Source organism: Macaca mulatta, chromosome 4, assembly GCF_049350105.2.
Source record: "Macaca mulatta isolate MMU2019108-1 chromosome 4, T2T-MMU8v2.0, whole genome shotgun sequence".
In the NCBI taxonomy this organism is placed as follows: Eukaryota; Metazoa; Chordata; class Mammalia; order Primates; family Cercopithecidae; genus Macaca; species Macaca mulatta.
In genome coordinates, this window is record NC_133409.1 from 145,562,782 (window position 1) to 145,584,228 (window position 21,447).

Sequence of the window (21,447 nt, forward strand, 5' to 3'; positions counted from 1 at the left end):
CTGCCCCTGTAAAAACCAACTGAAGCATGGTGATTGGTGATTATCCACGTGGCAGCCCTAATCACAGCCATGATCAGATACAGTATCCTTACTATAATGGTCTACACAGACTCTGATGGTAAGAAGCCAATACTACAACAAGTGTGTTCTTTCCAATCCATGCCAGGAAAGGGGATCAAAAGGGGTTCACATCCACTTTCCCTACAACAATTTAGAGATCTATCAAATTTGTAAAGTTTTAAGTGGTCAAATAAACTGGGGCATTGCTGGGTCATTCCCTCTGTGGTAAAGGACAACTTAGTGTATCTTGCACCTCTTACCACTTTTTTTTCTCTTTTTTTTTGTTATTATACTTTAAGTTCTAGGGTACATGTGCACAATGTGCAGGTTTGACACATAGGTATACACGTGCCATGTTGTTTTGCTGCATCCATCAACTCGTCATTTATATTAGGTATTTCTCCTAATGCTATCCCTCCCCCAGCCCCCTACCCCCTCTTACCACTTTTTAATTTGGATTTCAGAGGCAGTGTACTAAAGACCACTCCAGCCCATTTATTAGATGATCTGGTAAGCTGCCATGTTTAAGCGGTGGCCGGAGCGAGAGAGGGTTCTGGAACAGGTGCAGGCTATGGGACAAGCACTTGGGTCACACGCCCCAGCGTATGCCCTGGTCCTGGACTTTTATCTGTGGAGAAGCAGACAGTGTGAAGTCCCTGGAAGTCCCCTCGGGCGGGGAGAGTCTCGTTTCAGAACTCTATGATTCTAGTAGAAAGCTCTGCCCTGTGCAGCAGAGAATTATTCCACATTTGAAAAGTAGTTCTGGGCCAAATTGCAGTATTGGGAGCAAATAAATGATTATTGTTTTAAGCCACTCAGTCTTGGGGTGGTTAATTATTAATAGATAACCAGAAGATGCATGTAACAGTACCTTGTTCTTTCGAATGTTGGACAACTTTCCACTATATAAATATACCACAATTTGCATATCTATTCTGTTAGAGACATTTCAGTTATTTCTAGCTTGGGTCTGTTAAGAATAATGCTGCTGGAAACATTCTTTTTGTTTTTTCTTTTTTTTTCCTTTTTGAGAGGGACAGACAAGGTCTCACTCTGTTGCCTAGGCTGGAGTGCTGTGCTGCAGTCAGGGCTCACCGCAGCCTCGACTTCCCAAGCTCCTCAAGTGATCCTCACACCTCAGCCTCCCAAGTAGCTGGGACTACAGGCACCCTCCGCCACGCCTGGCTAATTTTTTTTTTTTTTTTTTGTAGAGATAGAGTCTCACTATGTTGCCCAAACTGGTCTCAAACTCCTGGACTCAAGTCCTCCTCATGCCTCAGCCTCCCAAAGTGCTGGGATTATAGGTGTGAGTCACTGTGTAGAACATTCTTACGTGTCTTTCAGTGGAAATATGAACTCATTTCTCTCGAGAACAGATCTAGGAATAGAATTACTGGGTCATGAGGTAGCCATGAAGGTAGGCATCTTTAGAAGATATTGTCAAACAGTTTGTATTTATTTATTTATTTATTTGAGATGAATCTCACTCTGTCACCCTGGAAGAGGCTGGAGTACAGTGGTGTGATCTCAGCTGACTGCAACTTCTGCCTCCTGGGTTCAAGCGATCCTCCCACCTCAGCCTCCCAAGTAGCTGGGATTACAAGCGTGCACCACCATGCCCAGCTAATTTTTGTATTTTTAGTAGAGACAGGGATTTCACCATGTTGGCCAGGCTGGTCCCAAACTCTTGACCTCAAGTGATCTGCCTGTCTCAGCCTCCCAAAGTGCTGGGATTATAGGTGTGAGCCACTGCACCTGGCCCAAACAGTTTTTTAAATAAGAGCTCCAATTGCTCTACAACCTTGTCAACACTTGGCATTGTCAGTCTTTTTAATTTTAGTCATTCTGGTAAGTATATGGTGGTATCTTATTGTGGTATCTTAATTTGCATTTATCTGATGAGTAATGATGTTAAGCTGTAATATATTCTTTACAAAAAGATTACACAACAAACCAAAATGTTGACAGTGGTGATCTTTGCAGAGGTGTGACAGCAGTTTTTGTTTTGTTGTTGTTTGTTTTCTGCAGCATAGTCTTTCTGTTTGCTAAGTTTTCTGCATTCTCTAAATTTAAATGCTTAATTTTTAAAATTATTTTTTAAATTATGAAAGCCTTCCCAAAAGCCCATTTATTTATTCTTATAATAAGGTATAATGACCACAATAGTAATATTACAAGTAAAGTCACTAAGAATCATTTATTGAGCACCTGCTGTATATTCAGCACTGTGGGAGGAGCTGTGAAAGACACAGAACAGTACAGGGTGTGGTCCCTGCCCTCGAGAGGTTTACAGTCTAGGTGGAGAGACAGGGGAACCAGGACACATGGGGAATTGAGAGAAAACAGTCCAGGCCAGTATGATACAGGAGCTGGAAGGTGTTTGGGGTCAGACCCCAACACCCCAAGTGCACTAAGCACTTCAGTGCCTCCAGGGGCTCAACGTTAGTGCCAAGAAAGACAACCACTCCCAGCCCCATGGGAGCCCACGTGACATGCCCTGTCTACAGCCTCTACTGCCACCATCTTAAAATGTCTGACTCCTTGTTCAGCTGCTAATCAAAGTGCAATGAACTGGGGAGGGATGGGGTGGATGAGGAAGGTCGCTGGACGATTTGAGGGGCCAGTGTCTCCCTCCTAGAACGATCTACTCCCATGGGGTGTATGATGGCATACACCCCTAACACAGAGATAACCCCACTCAAGGGGGCCTGTGCCACCACACGGGACCCTCACCCCAGAGCTAAAAGAGGAGCGGAGTCGCTGCTTGAGCTGCCTGAGGTAGAACTAGGGTGCCCTTCTTGTGTGTCCCTTCCCCTTCCAGTCCATTGAGCTGGGGATGGGGGTGGGACGGGCACCTCAGAGCCACCTGGAGCTGAGAGGGTACTGGAGGAAAAGGGCAAGAGGGAGGGACAGCAGCAGAGGGGAACTGCAGAGTCCAGCTGGAGAAGAAGGGTAGCTGGGGCTCCTCAAAAGTTACAGGGGGAGCCAAAGAGGGAAAAGGTCCAACACTGAGACGGGCTCCCAAGTGCAGGTCAGAGGGGCCATGAGGGCAGGTGGGGTGGTCTGCTCCAGGACCCCACCTTCCCCTTGCCTTCAAAAGACAGAGGGGGGTATCAAGAGCCAGGAGGGTACCAAGTCCCCAGCTCAGCCCTAGGCTGTGCTCACTTCAGGGTCACCCTGCCCAACCTTAGAGGAGGTGAGGGGAGTCCAAAGTTTTTGATGATGCCCCCACTCAGTGAGGCCCCTTCAAAGTGCCATCTGTTTACTTCTCAAATTAAAAAGAATTCGTTCTGAGTGTCCAGGAAAGGAGGTGAATTTCATAACCCCCTGTGACAACGAGGGGAGGGAGCCACACCCCTCCAGAGGGTACCACCCAGCGGACGAGTGGGGAGGAGGAAGTAGCTGGCATGAAGCCAGCCCACCCGACCTCCAGGAGAGAGGAAATGGAGAATATGGGATAAGGAGGCTTTAAATAGTATTTCATAAAATAAAAATGCCCAGCACTCTTAGGAACCTCTCATTCAACTGCTTAGTTTTTGTTTAAATAATTCTAAGGCCAGAGGCTGGGGGGCAGGGGGCAGCCAGGGTATGTACATGAGGAGGTGTTTAAATTAAAACACAAATAATAATTAATACACACAAACTTAAAGACTAAGGCAGAAGATGTAGAGAGGGCCTTTGAGGTCCTCGCGCTTCCAGGACTGCAGGCCTCCTGTGGGCTGATTAGGGCTTCCTCTTGGAGAAGATCAGCCGGCGTTTGGAGTGGTAGAAATCTGAGGAGAGAGAGAAGTCAGCCAGGCCAAGAGGAAGAGGACGCGGCAGAGCTGCCCACCCAAGGCAGACAGCAGGAGGCCAGGACACCCTTCCCTGCGGCCGACAGGGCCGACTGCTGAGGATAGGAAGAACTCGGGGAACGCTCACTCTGTCTCTTAAGGGGTATTTACGGAGTGTCCCACCATGCTTCACGGATGTGATTTTGTCAGTCACCACACCTGCACCCAGGGGTCTGCTGTAAGCCAAGCTGCCCAGTAGAGGAGCCACTACTAGCTCTGTGTGCTTGTTTAAACAGACTAAAATCAAATCAAATGAACAATTCAGTTCCTCAGTCACATGAGCTGTGTGTCAAATGCACAACAGCCGTATGTGGCTCGTGGCCCCTGCACAGGACACTCCCATCCCTGCAGAGTTCTACTGGACAGTGGTGATCTAGGGATTCTGTTACGAAATCCATGAAAGTGTTCAGCACAATGCCGTGCCCATAGAAACGTTAGTAGTTGTTATTATAATCAGTCCTGACCCAACTGCAAATTCCCTTTGAGACCTTAGACAAATCACTCTACCTCTCTGAGCCTGGTTTTCTTGCCTTAAAAGGATGGCAAGGGGACGGGCACGGTGGCTCATGCCTGTAATCACAACACTTTGGGAGGCTGAGGCAGGAGGATTGCTTGGGCTCAGGAGTTCAAGACCAGCCCAAGCAACATGGTGAGACCTTGTCTCTACCCCAACTCAAAAAATTAGTGTTGTGCATAGTGGTGTGCATTAGCGGGCATAGTGGTGTGCGCCTGTAGTCCCAGCTTCCCAGCTACCCAGGAGGCTGAGGCAGGAAGATCGCTTGAGCCCAGGAATTTGAAGTTGCAGTAAGCCATGATCACAACACTGCACTCCAGTCTGGCCAACAGAGTTAAGACACCCGTCTCAAAAAGAAAGGCAGGGAGGGTGACAAGAATGTCTTATGGTATAACATTGCTACAAGGACTAAATAAATCTACCTTAGAAGCTTGGCAAAGGGCCTGGCATAATGAACATTCCCAATAAATGTTAGCTAGTTGGTCTTTGCTGCCTACTTGCTGTGTGACCTCAGGGAGGTTGCTTCCCCTCTCTGGGCCTGTTTCCTTCTACCTAAGGAGCACTCTGGACTAGGACCAGACAGGTCAGCCCTTGGACCATGGATTCTGAGAATCCTGGTCCCTTACAACGTCCTTCCCTGCACATGTCCTCACCTGTCATGCTGGTCTGCCGCCGTTTTCGACCCTGAGAGTCTCCAGGTCCACCTGGGGACTCTTCAGGCTGCTCCCCTGAGCGAGGCACAAGGGTACAAGATAGCGACAGGTCCACATGGTCTTCCTCTGCTGTGCCCTGCAGCAGAGCAGGTGAGGTGCCAGGCCGCCTGCCTCCTCCCAACTCATCCCGGCCCCGCCGGGGCCCTGTGGGAAGGTAGAGCTTGGGCAGGCCAAGGCCCCGCACACGCTCCCAGGCGAAGTCACCCTCCAGTGGTGTCTCGGTGACAAAGTCGAAGTTCCATCGCTCACGGGCCTCCTGGATACAGCCCGCCATTAGCGCATCACAGTCGCGGCTCAGCTGCTCGCTGTCCACTGGGCCGAAGAGGCGGCGGCAGGCCTTGCTGCCGCATGGGTTCGGACGGACACTGCCAGCCTGTTCTGACATGGCGCCTGCAGCAGAGACACAAGAAAGGCCCTGGTCACCATGGAGACTGGACACTATGTTACCTGGCCGGGCTTTGCTGTGTCACCTCAGGTGACGTCTTCCTACCAGAGGGTCTCTCTCGCTCCTTCCAGCTGGTCTTCCTGCGTCCTTCCCACAGGAGGCCTGACCCCCACCAGCAGAGCGCAGCCAGCCTGGCACCCCAAGGTCACTGGCAGAGCAGGCAACTGAAGGGCAAGCTAATGTCAACAAAGGCAAATTTACTGCAAGAGCAAGGACCAGGGTCCTGTTTGCCACCAGGTATTTTCAGCTAAAATCAATTTGTTTTCCCCCCAGAGGTGTCCCTCATGGGTGTGAATGCCCCTCAAATACATGTGAATTGCCAGAGTCCAGCAGTTTCCTAATCCTAGCCATGGCCAGGCGGTCAATTATCAGAAGAAGGAACAGTCGGACAGTTCCTCCAGCCTCCTGAATCCCCCTACCCAGATCCCCAAGTAGGGTAACCCTGCTCGACCAAGTAAAATTACCCTGGACTTTGGGGCAAAAAACACCCGGGTTGTGGTCCTAGCTCTGCCAGTTACTACGTAAGCTTTAAAAAACCACTTAATATCTCTAGGTCTCAGTTTCCTCACCCTTAAATGGGCCATGTGCAAGTTTAAAGAGCATGGCTACGGACACCTACTCAAGCAATTGATCAGGGAGTCCATGCGCAAGGCAGACAGAACAGAGCTGAGTGAAAGGCTGTGTCTTGGTGGTTAAGCAGGAGAGCTCTGGACTCAGATCATCTGGGTTGGAGTCCAGGTTTTACTAGGTGACCCTGGGCAAGCAACTTAACTTGTCTGAGCTCTATTTTCCTTGTCTATAAAATGGGGATATTACTGTCTCAGAGGATAGACATGAGAATTAACTGAGTTAATGTAGGTAACGTGCCAGCAGCACTTCGTATACAGAAGTGCATGGAAAACAGAAGTATGATTATTCCTCTCTGCCTTCAGTTTTATTGAGCCTCCTCCCTATCACTTCCCCCTGCCAACTACCTCCTTCAGACAGCAGCTGACAGGTGCTGTAGGCTGAGGGCCTTTCCCAAGGATGTCGTCAGGCGGGTGGCCTAGGGGTAAGGAGGGGCCGGGCGGGGCAGCGCAAGGGATGATTTCTCCCAGGCTGAGCCACATCCTGCCAGGCACATCAGGTGATCTGAAGTCTAGACACCTGGCAGCCTCTGCCCCGTGTTGCCTGTGTCCAAGGAACCCGTTTTGCAGGCAAAGAAAATTAAAGGTGGCTGGTCTACCTGGCTCCTCTCCTCCCACTTCAGGAGAGGGAAAACGGAGGGTGAGTTTGCCCATGAGGGAGCCCTGGCACCTACCTGCCTGCTCTGGCTTGACTCCAGGGCTGAGTGACTGCACGACCTTGGCAGCAACTGGGTTTTCCTAGGGACAAGTCCCAACTTGCAGGCTCTGGGGGGGAAAGCTCTGCTGAGTCCTCCTGAGGCAGGAAGCCCGGGACACATGCCACATCTGCTCCACCCCACCTCACCCCACTGCTTGTGATCAGTGCAGCCCACAGTTTCACGTCCCAGCTGGTTGGAAGAGGAGGCTCTTGGTAACTTCACACCAAGTTTAAACGGCAGGAGATGGAAGAGATATGAGACTTGTCCCTAAGTCATACAGCTAAAAAGGCCAAAGGCCACTGTCCCATAAAGGGGTCACCCAGTACAGTGGACAGAGCCCTCAAATAACCTCTGTCCACCCTCCGCTAGGCATGAGTTGGGATTTATTTATATATTTTTATGTTTGGGGGCTGTTCTAAGCAGTTTAAAAATATCAGTCCTCCTAAAAAGTGGATATCTATTAGCTCCCTTTATACAGAAGAGGCAACCAAGTCTCAGAGAAGTTAAGTGACTTGCCCAACATCACACAGTTCACAAGTGGCACAGCCAGGATCTGAACCCAGGCCTGTTTGCCCTGAGTCCTGTGCTCTAGTGTTGAACCCCACTCCCTCTCTAATTTTGAGGTTTCTTAACCAGAGAGGCCCATCAGAATGACTTGGGGAGGCCAGGGGCAGTGGCTCATGCCTGTAATCCTAACACTCTGGGAGGCAGAGATGGGAGAATCATTTGAGCCCAGGGGTCCAAGATTAGCCTGGGCAACACAGTGAGACCCCGTCTCTACTAAAAATAAAAGTAAATAAAAATTAGCTCGGTGGCTGGGTGCAGTGGCTCACATCTGTAATCCCAGCACTCTAGGAGGCCAAGGCGAGCAGATCATCTGAGGTCAGGGGTTCAAGACCAGCCTAGCCAAGATGGCAAAACCCCATCTCTACTAAAATTACAAAAATTAGCCAGGCGTGGTGGTGCACACTTGTAGCCCCAGCTACTTGGGAGGCTGAGGCAGGAGAATTGCTTGAACCCAGCAGGTGGAGGTTGCAGTGAGCTAAGATCATGCCACTATACTCCAGCCTGGGCAAAAGAGTGAGACTCCGTCTCAAAAAAAAAAAAAAAAAATGCTGGGCATGGAGGGTCACACCTGTGGTCCCAGTTACTTGGGAGGATGAAACAGGAGGACTGCTTGAGTCCAGGATGGTGCCATTGCACTCCAGCCTGGGTGACAGAGTGAGACTCTGTAAGAAAGAAAGAAGAAAGAAAGAAAGAAAGAAAGAAAGAAAGAAAGAAAGAAAGAAAGAAAGAAAGAAAGAAAGAAAGAAAGAAAGAGAAAGAAAGAAAGAAAAAGAGAGAGAGAAAGCAAGCAAGCAGGCAGGCAGGCAGGCAAGCAAGAAAGGAAAGGAAAGGAAAGGAAGGAAGGAAGGAAGGAAGGAAGGAAGGAAGGAAGGAAGGAAGGAAGGAAGAAAGAAAGAAAGAAAGAAAGAAAGAAAGAAAGAAAGAAAGAAAGAAAGAAAGAAAGAAAGAAAGAAAGAAAGAAAGAAAGAAAGAAAAGAAAGAAGCACCTAGGGAGCTTTTTCAAAATATAGATTTTGAAAAATCCCTGCCTCTTGAGACCAACTTAATCCAAATTGAAGTTTCAAGCAAGTGTTTGGCACCGTTCCTCAGATGGGCACTCTTGGGGTGCCAGCCAAAGGGGGACACACTGGTGTGTTTGAAATGGACATTCTTGGTCTCAATACATCATAGGCACAAGGAGGAGGAGCCCGCCTAGGGCTTCATCAAGGAGCTGGATATTCCCTGGCTCCCGGGAGCTCAAGACAGGACTAGGATCTAGGCAGGTACCCTCTCCTCTTCTACCACCCATCCTTCTCTTATGGCTCTTATAGGCCTCTCCTCCCCCATCAAAATCTGCTCTCATGCTCATTGTCATAATAACTTTCAGCCCAAAGAAAACAGAAACGTAAACCCGTGTTTTACAAACAACTGAAAATAGCCTCCTTTATTGGCTTTGCTGCCTTAGACTTCAGCCATATTTTAATTTCCAGTAAGAGCTCAGTAAATACTGTTGAATCTAAGGAGTGCTCCTTTGAAGGGGTGGTAATGGCATAGGGGTTATTCTCGGAGTAGCCGCGGCGGTTCGCGCCGGCCAGCCCCACTCCGCGGGAAAGCCGGTGTGCTATTACCGCCAGGGCCGGGAGGGGGCGCCGGCCTCCAGGAAATCACGCGCGGGGTGGGAGGTGCGTGGGCAGAGCCTCGGACTGCGGGAGGGAGTAGTGATGAGTCAGTTTCCTGCAAGGCGCTGCTCGCCCGCCAAAACTCTGCTTCCACTCCGGCTGCGCGTCACCCTGGGGTGGGGAGGGGGAGCATGGGAGGGGACAGCGGGGGGGCGCCGCGAACACGTCACGCTGAGCCGGCCAGGCTTCCGAAACTCCCGCCGCTGTTGGGAAACCGCGCGCTCTTGTGCCGTCTCTGACACACACACACACACGCACACACGCGCGCGCGCGCACACACACACACACGCGCGCGCCGGGAGCCGACCCCTCCACCTTATCTCCACGCCCAAAGCATGGGATGAGTCAGATCCCTGGAAAATAAAAATAGACGGGAGCAACGAAAACAAAACCGCTCGCAAGTCCTCCCAGAAACGCGACGTGGAGGGAGGGAAGGAGAAGGGAAGCTGCCTGGGCGCCCCAAGTTCCAAACCCAGCTCCAAGATGCTTTTCCGCACGAAGAGGGCGCAAGTGTCCCCCAGGGGTTCTGGACCGAGAGGATGCGCTGTGATCCGCGCCAAGTGGCGGCGCCCCAGGGGGCGACTCGCCCCCCTGCTCCGCTCAGCCCTGTCGCTTTCCGAGAGGGAATCTGGGCTAGGTCGGGGCGCCACCGAGGCAGCTGATGGAGGCCCTGAGCAGCGTCGTGCCCCCCAGAATCCCCACCCCGCAAAGACCTGACCCCTTACCACCTCCCACCCAGGCGTGGGCTCTGCTCTCGCCCCGGAGTCCAGCGCCCCGACCCGAGGGCAGGCTGGGCCGTGATTCTCCCGGCCGCGGTGGGAAAGAGTTAGAGGAGACCCTTGCCCTTCCCCGACTGACAGGCTGGTTGGAGCCCGCCCAGCGCAGAGTCGGGACTCCCCGACCCCTAGCGAAGCGGGGACCCGACGCGGTGTCCTGGACCTCCGGTGCCCTGCTTCCCTGGGAACAAGCTGTTCCAGCCAAATAGGTCACTGTGCCGATGGGAGGACGGAGACCGCGGCGGGGCAGGGGAGAGGGCTTCGGGAGTCCCACTGTACCCCTTCCCGGGCGGGGTTCTGACCTCATACAGTCCGTTCCCTGGGGTCTCCTTGTCACAATGAGTCACCTCCTCGTTTGTCCTTAGGGGACGTGTCCTGGCACACTCCCAAGGGCCGGGAAACAGCCCGCGCTGACCTCAGTGCCCAGCCAGGTGGTGGACACAGTGGCGTAGAGGACCTGAACCTGGGACCTGGGCCAGGGCGGCGCCAGTTGGATCCGAGAGCCGCCTAGGACCGATCCTAGACGAATTTACTCCACTCCGCTTTCCTCGCCCCTCCTGGGCCCCTCCAGGGACACGGACTTCATCCCCAGGCCGCGAGCAAACTGCGCCTGGGGCCTGCAGCCAACCGCAGCCAAAGGCGAGCTCTCAGAGCAGTCCGGTCCACGCCCTCCCTCGCCCCAGCTGGGTTTCCAGGGGCGGGGATCGTGACCGGGGATCCCTGTACTGGTAATCCCGCTCTCTGCCCGGGGTCTCCGGCACATCCCGACCCCCGTCACCCGCGCACTTACAGATACCGTGTGCGCAAGCCGAGCGCGCACCGATCCACGCCCGTCATTCACCTGCCACAGAAACACCTGTGAACGCAGCGCACACCCGCGAACACGCATCCTCGCGGACACGCACGGACACACGCGGGCACGCTCGGCTTGGCTCTGGGCCGCCGGCCCGGGGTCCCCTGTTGTCTGCCGCCGCTCTCTCACCTCCTCTGAGTGCCTCGGTGCCTCGGCGAATCCGCGCCCAGCTCTGGCCCCACAAGGAACTGACTTCGGCAGCTGCTCACACCTCAGCTGGCGCAGCTCAGCGCGGCCCTGATATACCACCGCCCCGCCCGGGCCCGCCTCAAGGAGGCGGGACCCGCGCTCGGCCCACCGCGCCGCCCGGGACCGCCCTCCCCGGGGCCCAGGCTCCTGGCTGCCCAGCGCCGAGCCAGCTGAGCCTGGCCGAGTTCCAGCAGGCCAGCCGGTCCGGAACCTCGCGTGCTGCAGGAGGGCACTTCCCTCCTCCCCCAGTCCCTCGCCTGCGTTGGTGCGCTGGACATATTTCCCCACGAAGTGAGCCACAAATCTGGCTTTTTTTACTTGGAGAATGAGTTGGCACTCCCCAGGAGGACACAGCACTGTTAGAATGAGCCCCCTTTCTGGCCCACCGTTGACCCACTCTGGGGGTCGGGGAGTCCGACCTGGCAGGCAAGGATTTACCCAATGCAGCTGAAAAGATCAGGAGGATGACATTAATAAATACAAATTCATAAATAATAAAAACGATGCACCTCTCTGCAATTTCCAGAAAAGTTCTATAATATCACCTCTATTCCCACTGATCCCTCACTAGGTCACCTCTCCCAGAAGCATCTGGAGCACCTAGACACCCCAACAAAGCATCTTGAGGCCGGAATGCTTTTCCAGTCCCGTTTATTTCACAGATGAGGAAATTGAGGTCCACTGAACTTAAGTATACAAAGTTGTTGATTGTCACATGCTTCCAGGAAGGAGGCAATTGGAGACACTACCAGAAAAGGGCAACCTGATCTCCAGGGAAACCGAAGAATTGGACATTGAACCAATCTCTGTACACCCTACACTCACCTCAACAGACGAAACCCCTGTGGTTGCAGCAGCTTTGTTGGCCAGGAAGGGGAGGATTTGACGAGTGAGTTGTCTGTCTCCTGAATACTCCCCACATAGCCCCTGTACGCTTCTGGGGAAACTGGGGCTCAGAGAAGTCTAGTGACCTAACTCAGATCATGCAGCAAAGAAATGACTATAGTTGGAACACAGGCCTTTTGCCTCCTGCCCAGGATTCTCTGCTTGTCATCCTTTATTTCTGTGGCTCCAGAATGACAAAAATGCCAAATAACCCTCATTTGCACATGGTTTATGGAGATGACATAAAAAAAGGACAACTCTGGAAGTGTCTACTGGTGCTTCTGACAGACACAGAGATGAATGACAAGTCTATCCGCTCCCATCTACCGCACACCCCTGCCCTCCCTTGGACTTCACCTTTGCCTCCTTTCTGAGCCTGAAACATTTGCAGTTTTGCTTTTAAAAAATTGCAGAGGATGGATTGTTCATCTGAACAGAAATCCCACTAAAAAACAGAACCCAGGCTTGGAGCAGCTACAATTACTTACATCTCAGGCTGCTCAGAGTCTGGAAATCTCTGCCCAGACATGCCCAGTCTTCTTCCTTTAACACAGCTGACCTCAGGGAGGACAGGCTTCTTTCTCCTCTGCTGTGTGAATGGGAGCCCGTAGGGGTGGGAGGACACAGCAGCAGACCCCCTCGGCCTGCCTGGTCCTAGAGTCAGGCCAGGATTGTGGCTAAACCCCAGAAAGGCCACAGCACGGCCTCAGGACCCCACTCTAAGCCCCACTGCTGTCTGCACCTTCCCTCCTATACATCCAAACCATCCAAAGGGTGGGTTGTCAAATGTCCAGCAGAGGATAGGCATCTCCTCCCACGGCCTTGAAGCCCCTCTGCTTTCAAGCATTTCAAATAGACTAGACATTGTCTGTTTACTTTGGGGGAAAAAAATTTTTTTAATAAAGGCTTGTAATGAATTATTTACAGTTTTCTGGTACTGAGCTTCACAATGAAATAATTCTTTTTGTTGTTGTTTTTGGGAAATAATTTTTTTTATAATTTCTAGCTCACCACCACCACCACATTCAATATTTCTTAAGTACCTACTAAGTGTCTAGTACTATTCGGTGCTTTAAAAAAAAAGTTTGCAGCCATGCACTTGAATGTGTACACAGACACACTCTAAGGGAGGACCTCTGCCCTGAGGAAGGCAAGGGAGCAGGTTGTTAGAAGTCACACACAAATCTGACTCCCAGCACACATTCACACAAGCACACATGCACCAGATCCCAGCCCTGTCCCAAGGATCTGCCGGCAGATCACATACCCTATTGAGAGTAACAGGCCAAGGTCTACCTGGGGTCTCTAGAGGTCTCCTGTCTCCTACCATCCCCTTCCTCACCTGAAAACAGGCAGTCCAAGGACAAAATAGCCACCAGCCTCTTCTATGCCAGAGCTCAACATGTTGGGACATGTTCCTGACGGTCAGAAAGCCAATCAGAGCCACAGCCTGCTGCCCAAGCATGTTCCCAGGAAGCCGGCAGCATAGGGATGGAGGGAGGCTCAGCATGGGGGACAAGAGCACCCAGACCAGCCCCCTCCCCAGACTGCGGTGGAGCAGCGTGGGGTAGGGGAATGGTGAAAGGTGGAAAGCCCAAACCTGAAGAAGGAGGATGTGAGGAAGGCTCGGTGGTGGCTGCAGGAGCTGCCTAGGAAGGGAGAGGAAGTGCTGGGAACAGTATCACCATTTCTCAGAAAGAGACTGGGGAGTCCCAAATAGGGGCAGTCAGCTTTCAGAGGAATTCACCTCCACACAGGCTCCCAAGAAGTGAGACCCCAGAGAAGAGGCGGAACAAAGATAGAACATTATTGAGCAGAAGCAGCCTTGGCTTTTTGTTTTCATTTTATTTTTCTGTTTTGTTTTGTTTTTTGAGACCAAGTCAGCAGTGGTGCAATCTCAGCTCATTGCAGTCTCTGCCTCCCGGGTTCAAGCAATTCTTCTGCCTCAGCCTCCCAAGTAGCTGGGATTACAGGTATGCGCCACCGTGCCCAGCTAATGCTTGTATTTTTTTTTTTTTTTTTTTGCACAAAAAGTTGGATTTGTTGTTTCTGACAAGTGCATAGTAATTTTCAGTTTGCTCATGTTCCTAGCATCACAAATCCGAAGTACAATTTTGCTTCTCAATTAAAAACATACTGGCTGGGCTTGGTGGCTCACACCTGTAATTCCAGCACTTTGGGAGGTCGAGGCGGGTGGATCACAAGGTCAGGAGTTTGAGACCAGCCTGGCCAACACGGTGAAACCCCGTCTCTGCTAAAAATGCAAAAATCAGCTGGGCATGGTGGTGGGCGTCTGTAGTCCCAGCTATGCAGGAGGCTGAGAGGGGAGAATCACTTGAACCTAGGAGGCAGAGGTTTCAGTGAGCCGAGATGGCGCCACTGCACTCCAGCCTGGGCGACAGAGCGAGACTCCATCTCAAAACAAACAAACAAACAAAAAAAACACATAAATCTTTGTTTAAAATGAAAAAAAAAATCAAGGCATAAAAATTTCATTGTGTTCTACATTTTTAAATACCATCCTTTGTCTCCTTTAAAAGATTTTCATCCATTCATTCAAAAACCTTTTAAGTTCAACTGTCCAATTTAAGACAGAGTGAAGACATTTTTGAGTATCTGAACTAAGCATTGTCTTGACTGAAACTAAGTAAGAACTCTATGAGAGTTCTGTGGGCCTCCCGGTCATGCCTTTCCGTAGATAGGGAACCTCATCTTTGTTGGTCATCATGCCTGCTGTGTCTAAATGTGCCCACTTAGGATGAGTCACAAATTCTTTCAGGAATGCCGCAGCTGTACATGCCCCCGCAGATCTATATTTTCCAATGTTGTTAACATCCGCCAGCTGGCAATCTACAATCTGTCTTGTATAATGTTTGAAGAGAGGCATCCTCCAGACGCAGTCCCCTGTTTCAATGCTGGCCTCAAAGAGCTTGTTCCAGAGCCAGGATAAATTGGTAAAGACCCCAGTGGCACCTGACCCCAAAGCTACACTTTAATGTTAAGGTGGTGGCATTAAGGATGATCTTCGGGTTAAACGTGTGCATGTAACAGAGCGCATCAGCCAGTATGAGCCTCCCCTCGGCATCAGTGTTATCAACCTGGATAGTCTTCCCGTTCCTGGCTCTAACAACATCCCCCAGCTTGTTGACCTTGCTGCTAGGCATATTTTCACAAAGAGGGACCAGACCTGTAATATTAATGGGCAAATTGAGCTTTGCAGCAGACACGATGCCTGAGCATATAGTTGCAGCTCCTCCCATGTCAGCCCTCATGAGGTCCATATTTGCAGAAGCCTTGATGGAGATACCACCACTGTCAAAGGTAATTCCTTTCCCAACAAACACCAGGGGTGGTTCGTTTGCATTGGGGCTGCCTTTGTAGTGAATTTCCAAGAAGACTGGGGGCTTGTCAGATCCTTTGGCCACACTGAGGAATGGTCCCATTGCCTGTTCCTCAATCCAAGACCTGCGTCTGATATGAACCTCAGTTTTACTATTAGCACTTTTGAGATTCTTCTCAATAATTTCAGCAAATCTGGTTGGCATCATCTCGTTGGCTTGTGTCTCCATCAAGTGGCGTGCCAAGTTCTGCCCACAAGCAAACAGGACTCCTTTCTGCCTCCTGAGCCCCACTTCCATAGAGCTTCGCCGACATGGCCATCTTCTTTTGCTTTAGGTCATCTTATTCATAGAGACCAAGCACCGCTCCCTCCTCAGCAGCCTGAGCATCTCCACAGGGATCCACCTCCATGGAAGAGAGCTCCAGGTCTTGAATCTGCCTGCATCCCGCTGCAAGAGCAGCTCTGATGTTTTCTTTGCCTTCACACCAGTTTCCCTGTTTGTCGATTCTGGCTGCCTTTATGCTGAGGCCAACTAGCACCACGCTGGGGAGGTCCTCATGCAGACCATAAAAGGTTCAAGTCTTGCCTGCCTTCAGAGGTGGTCCAGATATGTTCAAAGTTCCTCTCAGCTTTCCAGCTATCAATTTATCAAAATTCTCTCCTGCACTTGTGAACGGTGGCACACCATCTTCTTTTTCTTGGGAATAGATTCCTAAAACAAGGCCCTTCGTCATGTCTGCGGCGGAGAGACCCCAGCTCCAGAAACATCTCACGGCCAGACGTCGGATGACGACTCACCCCGCCTAATGTTTGTATTTTGGTAGAGACAGGATTTCACCATGTTGGCCAGGCTGGTCTCCAACTCCTGACCTCAGGTGATTCACCTGCCTCTGCCTCCCAAAGTGCTCCAAAGTGCTGAGATTACAGGCGTGAGCCACCACGCCTGGCTTTTTTTTTTTTTTTTTTTTTAGAAGAATAACTTTGAGAACTAACACTCTGACCTGCTGGGAGCTTTACCCAGTCAACATAAGGATCAGGACTGAGCATACATTAAGGCAGGGAAATTTGTGACAGAATTTGTGCAACACAAACGCTTCCAGATTCCCAAGCCTACTACTGCCTAAGCCTGAAATTTCACCATTAGAAATTCATTTCTTTAGGTTGGTCTGAGTACAGTGGTGTTTACAACTAATTGATCACAACCAGTTACAGGTTTATTTGCTCCTTCTCCACTCCCACTGCTTTATTTGACTAGCCTTAAAAAAAAAAATTGAAAATAAAAATAAATAGGCCTGGCCAGGCATGGTGGCTCATGCCTGTAATCCCAGCACTTGAGAGGCCAAGGCAGGTGGATCACCTGAGTTCAGGACTTTGAGACCAGCCTGGCCAACATGGTGAAACCCGTCTCTACTAAAAACTACAAAAAAATTAGCCAGGCATAGTGGCAGGCACCTGTAATCCCAGCTACTTGGGAGACTAGCGCAGGAGAATTGCTTGAACCTGGGAGGCGGAGGTTACAGTGAGCCAAGATTGCGCCATTGCACTCCAGCCTGGGTGACAGAGCGAAACTCCATCTCAAAAATAAATAAATAAATAAATAAATAAATAGGCCTGGCATGGTGGCTCACACCTGTAATTCCAGCACTTTGGGAGGCTGAGGCAGGCAGATAATTTGAGGTCAGGAGTTCGAGACCAGCTTGACCAACATGATGAAACATGATGAAACCCCCGTCTCTGCTAAAAATTCAAAAATTAGCCAAGTATGGTGGTACATGCCTATAATCTCAGCTACTTGGGAGGCTGAGGCAGGAGAATCGCTTGAACTCGGGAGGCGGAGGCTGCAGTGAGCCGAGATTGCGCCATTGCACTCCAGCCTGGGCAACAAGAGCAAAACACTGTCTCAAAAAAATAAATAAATAAAAGAAAAGAAAAGACGTGTATTCTTACTGTGAGGCTGTGTTCCTCATTAAATGTGATCTTAAAAGCAAAGTGCTTAGCCTGGCACATAGAAATCACTCCATGAATATTAGTTATAATGATAATTGCTTTGCAAACATCCCCAGGAAAGGCATCTCTTGGAATTTAGTAATCATCTGTATTTTAGTGGATATCTTAGGTAGGTTTCCCAGAAAACACATAAGAGTTTTGCTTGAAGGAAGTTTATTGGGGAGTGCATTCACATTCAACACTTGTCTGGATATAAAAGGAACAGAATTGGGCAGAGAGAAGAACTGGGGTCTGCTGGAGGCTGGAGGCCCAGAGAGGCCTTGGCTGATCCCACCAGGACTCCTGAAGCTGGGATGGTCTTGCAGAGTTCGCTGAGTTGAAGCATGAGAGCTAGGTCCTTACACCCTGGGTTTCCAAACAGTCATCTGGATGTGGATGTGGCTGCCCCTGCAGTAGGGAAGTGCATGACCTCAGGCAAGAGAGCTTCCTCCTCTAAGGCCAGGGAAGGACTTGGCTGTAAGCATCAGCAGCCAACACTCATGGCAGCCACTGTGGAGGACAAGTGCCTGTCTCTTGCAGAAGGTTCTGGGTGGTGCAGTGCAGAGGGAGTAAGTTGATCAGATCATTTAGGGACTAGAAGGCAGTGAGGAAATGCTGTGAACACAGGCCACCTGAGGGGTGAAGGCCTCTTTGTGCCTTTGCACAAATCTTCCTCTCTGAGTGTCCCTGACCAACTTGCCCCATCTCCACTGCATTCTCCACCTTTTGAATTCCTATTGATTCTTCATGACCCAACACATGTGACTTGGGGTGAGGCCTTCTCCAGGCTCCCTCTAATTCCCAGAGCTCCCACTGAGCAAGACTCTCCACTGTGCTTTGCCCACCTGCTTGGTTTATGTGTCTACTGAATCCTCTAAGCTGGGCACCTGGAGGGGCTGAGCCCATATTTTATTCATCTTTGTACCTTGGAGAGGTCTACCAGCTTCAGCTGGGAACTCAGTGAATGTTTATTGAAGGGTCATTTTTGGCCTGTACTCTGAGGTTAGGCTTCAGTGCTGCTGCTTCCGAACCCTGTCTTTTATTTATTCATTTGTCTATTCATTCATTCATTTGTTTTAACAAATAATTAACACTCACCGCTCAAACCAAAAACTAGAATATTACAAATCACTGACACTTTCTTGTGTGTTCCACCCCTACCCCAAAGTGAGCACTACCTTGCATTTTATCTAAAACTTTCTTTTGTTTTAAATAGTTCTATCACATGTGGCCAAGACAGTAATGCTCAGCCATTTTTCCAGATGTTCTCCAACATTTCCCAGCCCCACTTACAGTGTAGATGGGGTCGTGTGACTGGTCCTAGCTGATGAAATGTGAACATAAGTGACATTTGTCTTTTTAGAGCTAAGGCCAGGTGAAATTCTCGATTCTTTCTGTCCTTCACAGTTGTGGCAAAAGTGAGGTCCCGTGTCTCAGATGGTGCAATGGTGCCACTACAACATGGTGGAGCCTCCATCAGCCTGGATCCCTGAGTGAATGTGTGGAGCAGAGTGCCCCAGCAACTTCTATTGGATATGTATATAAGAAAAAATTAACCATTTGTGTGTGAAGTCACTGAAATGTAGAGGTTATTTGATACTGAAACATAACCTAACCTAATATTTATGCATATGGTTGTGGATGGTTGTGGTTTGTGGAAGTCAATGTCACCCAGTGAGGTATACCTCTGGCTATTCACACTCTTTTGTAGTTGCCTCCCCTTGAACATTTCTGGCTAGTGACTCTTTTAGCCAATAGAATGGGACAGAAGTAACCCTGTGCGCATTCCAGACCTAAGCCTTAAGAAGGTATAATAATTTCTATTGCTTTTGGATTCTTAGGGACCTTAACCCACCATGTAAGAAGTTCAATTACTCTGAGACCATCATGCTGTGAGAAGTCTTGTGGAGAGGTCACATGCAGCATAACCAAGGCCCACTAGCTAAGAGTTCCAGCAGATCTCCCAGCAAACAGTCATCATCAACTTGCCAGCCATAAGAGGACCATCTTGAGAGTCGACCCCCAGCTCCAGTTGAACCTCCACAGGTGGAGCCAAACCCCTGACTGAATTATATAATGTGAGCAAACAAATGATCGTGGTTGTCACTGTGTTTTAACATGATTTGTTAGGCAGCAATATATAATTTAAACATGGTTCAATCATTTTCCGATTTTTATTTTTATTTACCTATTTGTTTTGAGACAGGGCCTCACTTTGCCGCCCAGGCTGGAGTACAGTGGTGTGATCATGGCTCACTGAAGCCTTAACCTCTCAGCCTCAAGCAATCCTTGCACTTCAGCCTCCCAAGTAGCTGGAACCACAGGTACACACCGTGGTGCCTGGCTAATTTTTTTTTTTCAATAGAGATGGTGTCTCCCTATGTTACCCAGGCTGGTCTCAAACTCCTGGGCTCAAACTTCAGCTTCAGCCTCCCAAAGTCTTGGGATTACAGGCATGAGCCACAATGCCCGACCCATTTTCAGTTTTTTAAATATCCGATGATTCGTTCTTCTATCAATGGGCATTTGGGTTATCGCCAGTTTTTGTTATTATACATAGGGCTACTATAAGTATTTTTATTCATGTCTCTAGGGCACATATGTAAGAGTTTCTGGATATACACCTAAGAGTCGAATTGCCCCATAATCACTCTGTCAGAAGAAGCATGATTGAAGAAGTAGCCACACCAGGTATCTGGGCCTCACTGTCTATCTGTGCCTTTTAGGATTATTGGAACAAGTCTAAAACCCTGAACACATTGGGGATTATCATTGCTTGCATTTTTGTGTAGAACAAAAAGTAATTCAAAGAAATGAAGCCCTAATGGAGGAATTTCAACGATTGTGACACCTGAGAATAGACATTTGGCAGCAAAGGGAGCTGCTCACAGATTCTGAATTCAGTCCTTTGAGCTGCCTTCAAAGCTCCCAAGACACCCCCTCCAGGCCCCTTAGCACACAACGGCCTTCTGGATGATCCCAAAATAATAGGAACTGTGCACTTTGATTTTTTTTCTTCTCTAACATATTTTTTAAGCCCCTCCCAAGAAAAAGCCTCAGCATAGGCTGAGGGGCTTGGGTTCGGGGCCTCTGATTGCACAGTAGTGTGGAATCTCAGTGATGTCAGGTTTCAGATCCATTCTCTCACTCCTCACCATCCATACACTCCTCCCTCCCCCATCCAGGACAGGTGTATTAGACTCTTATACAGACAGAGAAATGGAGCCCCTAGGAAGTGCTGGCTTCGGCTGAGGGGACACAGACTGGGGTCAGGGCAGATCCAGGGCTCTGGCTGTGGCCCCAGCCCTTCTGCTCCCCACCCCATCAGCTGCTTGTCCTTGCCTCTGCTTCCCTAGAGTGGCTCTGAGTGTCATCTGTAATCGTAATGCCACTGGGGCCACTGTGGAATGTGACAGCTGCAACCCCCACGCCCCAAATGCTAGTGGTCACACTGGAGCCAAGCTCAGAGCCAGGGAGGAGGTATTATTCCCTCTTCCCTATCCTCAGTGGTTTCTAACAACCCTGTACCTGCTGGGAGCAATCATTGCTGATGTCTCCTCCAACGTCCATCCTAGCAGCTTAGGATTGGACTTATGAAGAAAAGTCAGGGTGTGTGATAGAATGACATTAGCTCCTGTAATAAACAAACTCTCACATTTCAGTGACAAGCCAATACAAGTTTATTTCTCACTCACATATGAATCCAATAGAGGTATTCAGGTGGCTGCCCTCCGTGTGGTGATTCAGGCTGTTAGGTTCTTTCCACCATGTGGCTCCACCATTCCCTGGGGCCTCATGATCTCTGATTCCAGCTGCAGGTAGGGGAAAGTGCCAGAGAAGCCATGTGCATTTCTTCACATCAGGCTCAGAAGGGACTGGCATCATCTCCTACCTACGTTCCATTGGTGAGAACTTGGATGCACCCCGGATGCACAGGTCAATGTAGTCCCCGGAGGTCCGCACAGATTTGTGAGGACCCACTAGCCATCTCCATCACAGCTGGGAGCACGGCAGACGGGACTCCCTCTCCCCTGTCTGCCGGTAAGAGGGTCTTTTCCTGCTGAGTCTCTGGACGCGGCCACAAGAATAAGAAGAGTGCCACCTGGGCAGAACATGAACTTGGACCTCAATATCTTCGTGTCTAAAATGGGTGCTTTCATAGCTATAATCTTACCATTCCCCAGAGAGACTGAGAAAAATGAGGTAGGCATGATCCTCTTCAGTTCCCAAAGGAGGAAACCAGGCCACAAAGAGACAGTGAGACTAAAGTTACACAGCAGGACCCATTTCCTCCTTCTGGTGCA

At 50.0% G+C, this 21,447-nt stretch overlaps 1 protein-coding gene and 1 pseudogene across 15 annotated transcripts; both read right to left on the reverse strand.

The window, feature by feature from the left end:
- Positions 1-1,497: 1,497 nt before the first annotated feature.
- CDKN1A (cyclin dependent kinase inhibitor 1A) lies at positions 1,498-13,222 on the reverse strand. 14 transcript variants are annotated; one of them, XM_077999079.1, is made up of 5 exons: positions 10,873-10,957; positions 6,866-6,956; positions 5,611-5,729; positions 5,061-5,510; positions 2,235-3,833 (listed from the first exon to the last, which is right to left on the reverse strand). In XM_077999079.1, the coding sequence occupies exons 4-5, from the start codon at positions 5,503-5,505 to the stop codon at positions 3,784-3,786; spliced, it is 495 nt and encodes a 164-aa protein (XP_077855205.1). In that variant the 5' UTR covers positions 5,506-5,510; positions 5,611-5,729; positions 6,866-6,956; positions 10,873-10,957; the 3' UTR covers positions 2,235-3,783.
- Positions 13,223-14,438: 1,216 nt separating this feature from the next.
- On the reverse strand, positions 14,439-15,925 carry LOC719212 (cytosol aminopeptidase pseudogene; annotated as a pseudogene). The gene has a single exon (XR_013416464.1). The product of XR_013416464.1 is annotated as a cytosol aminopeptidase pseudogene (transcript).
- Between the last annotated feature and the right edge of the window lie 5,522 nt (positions 15,926-21,447).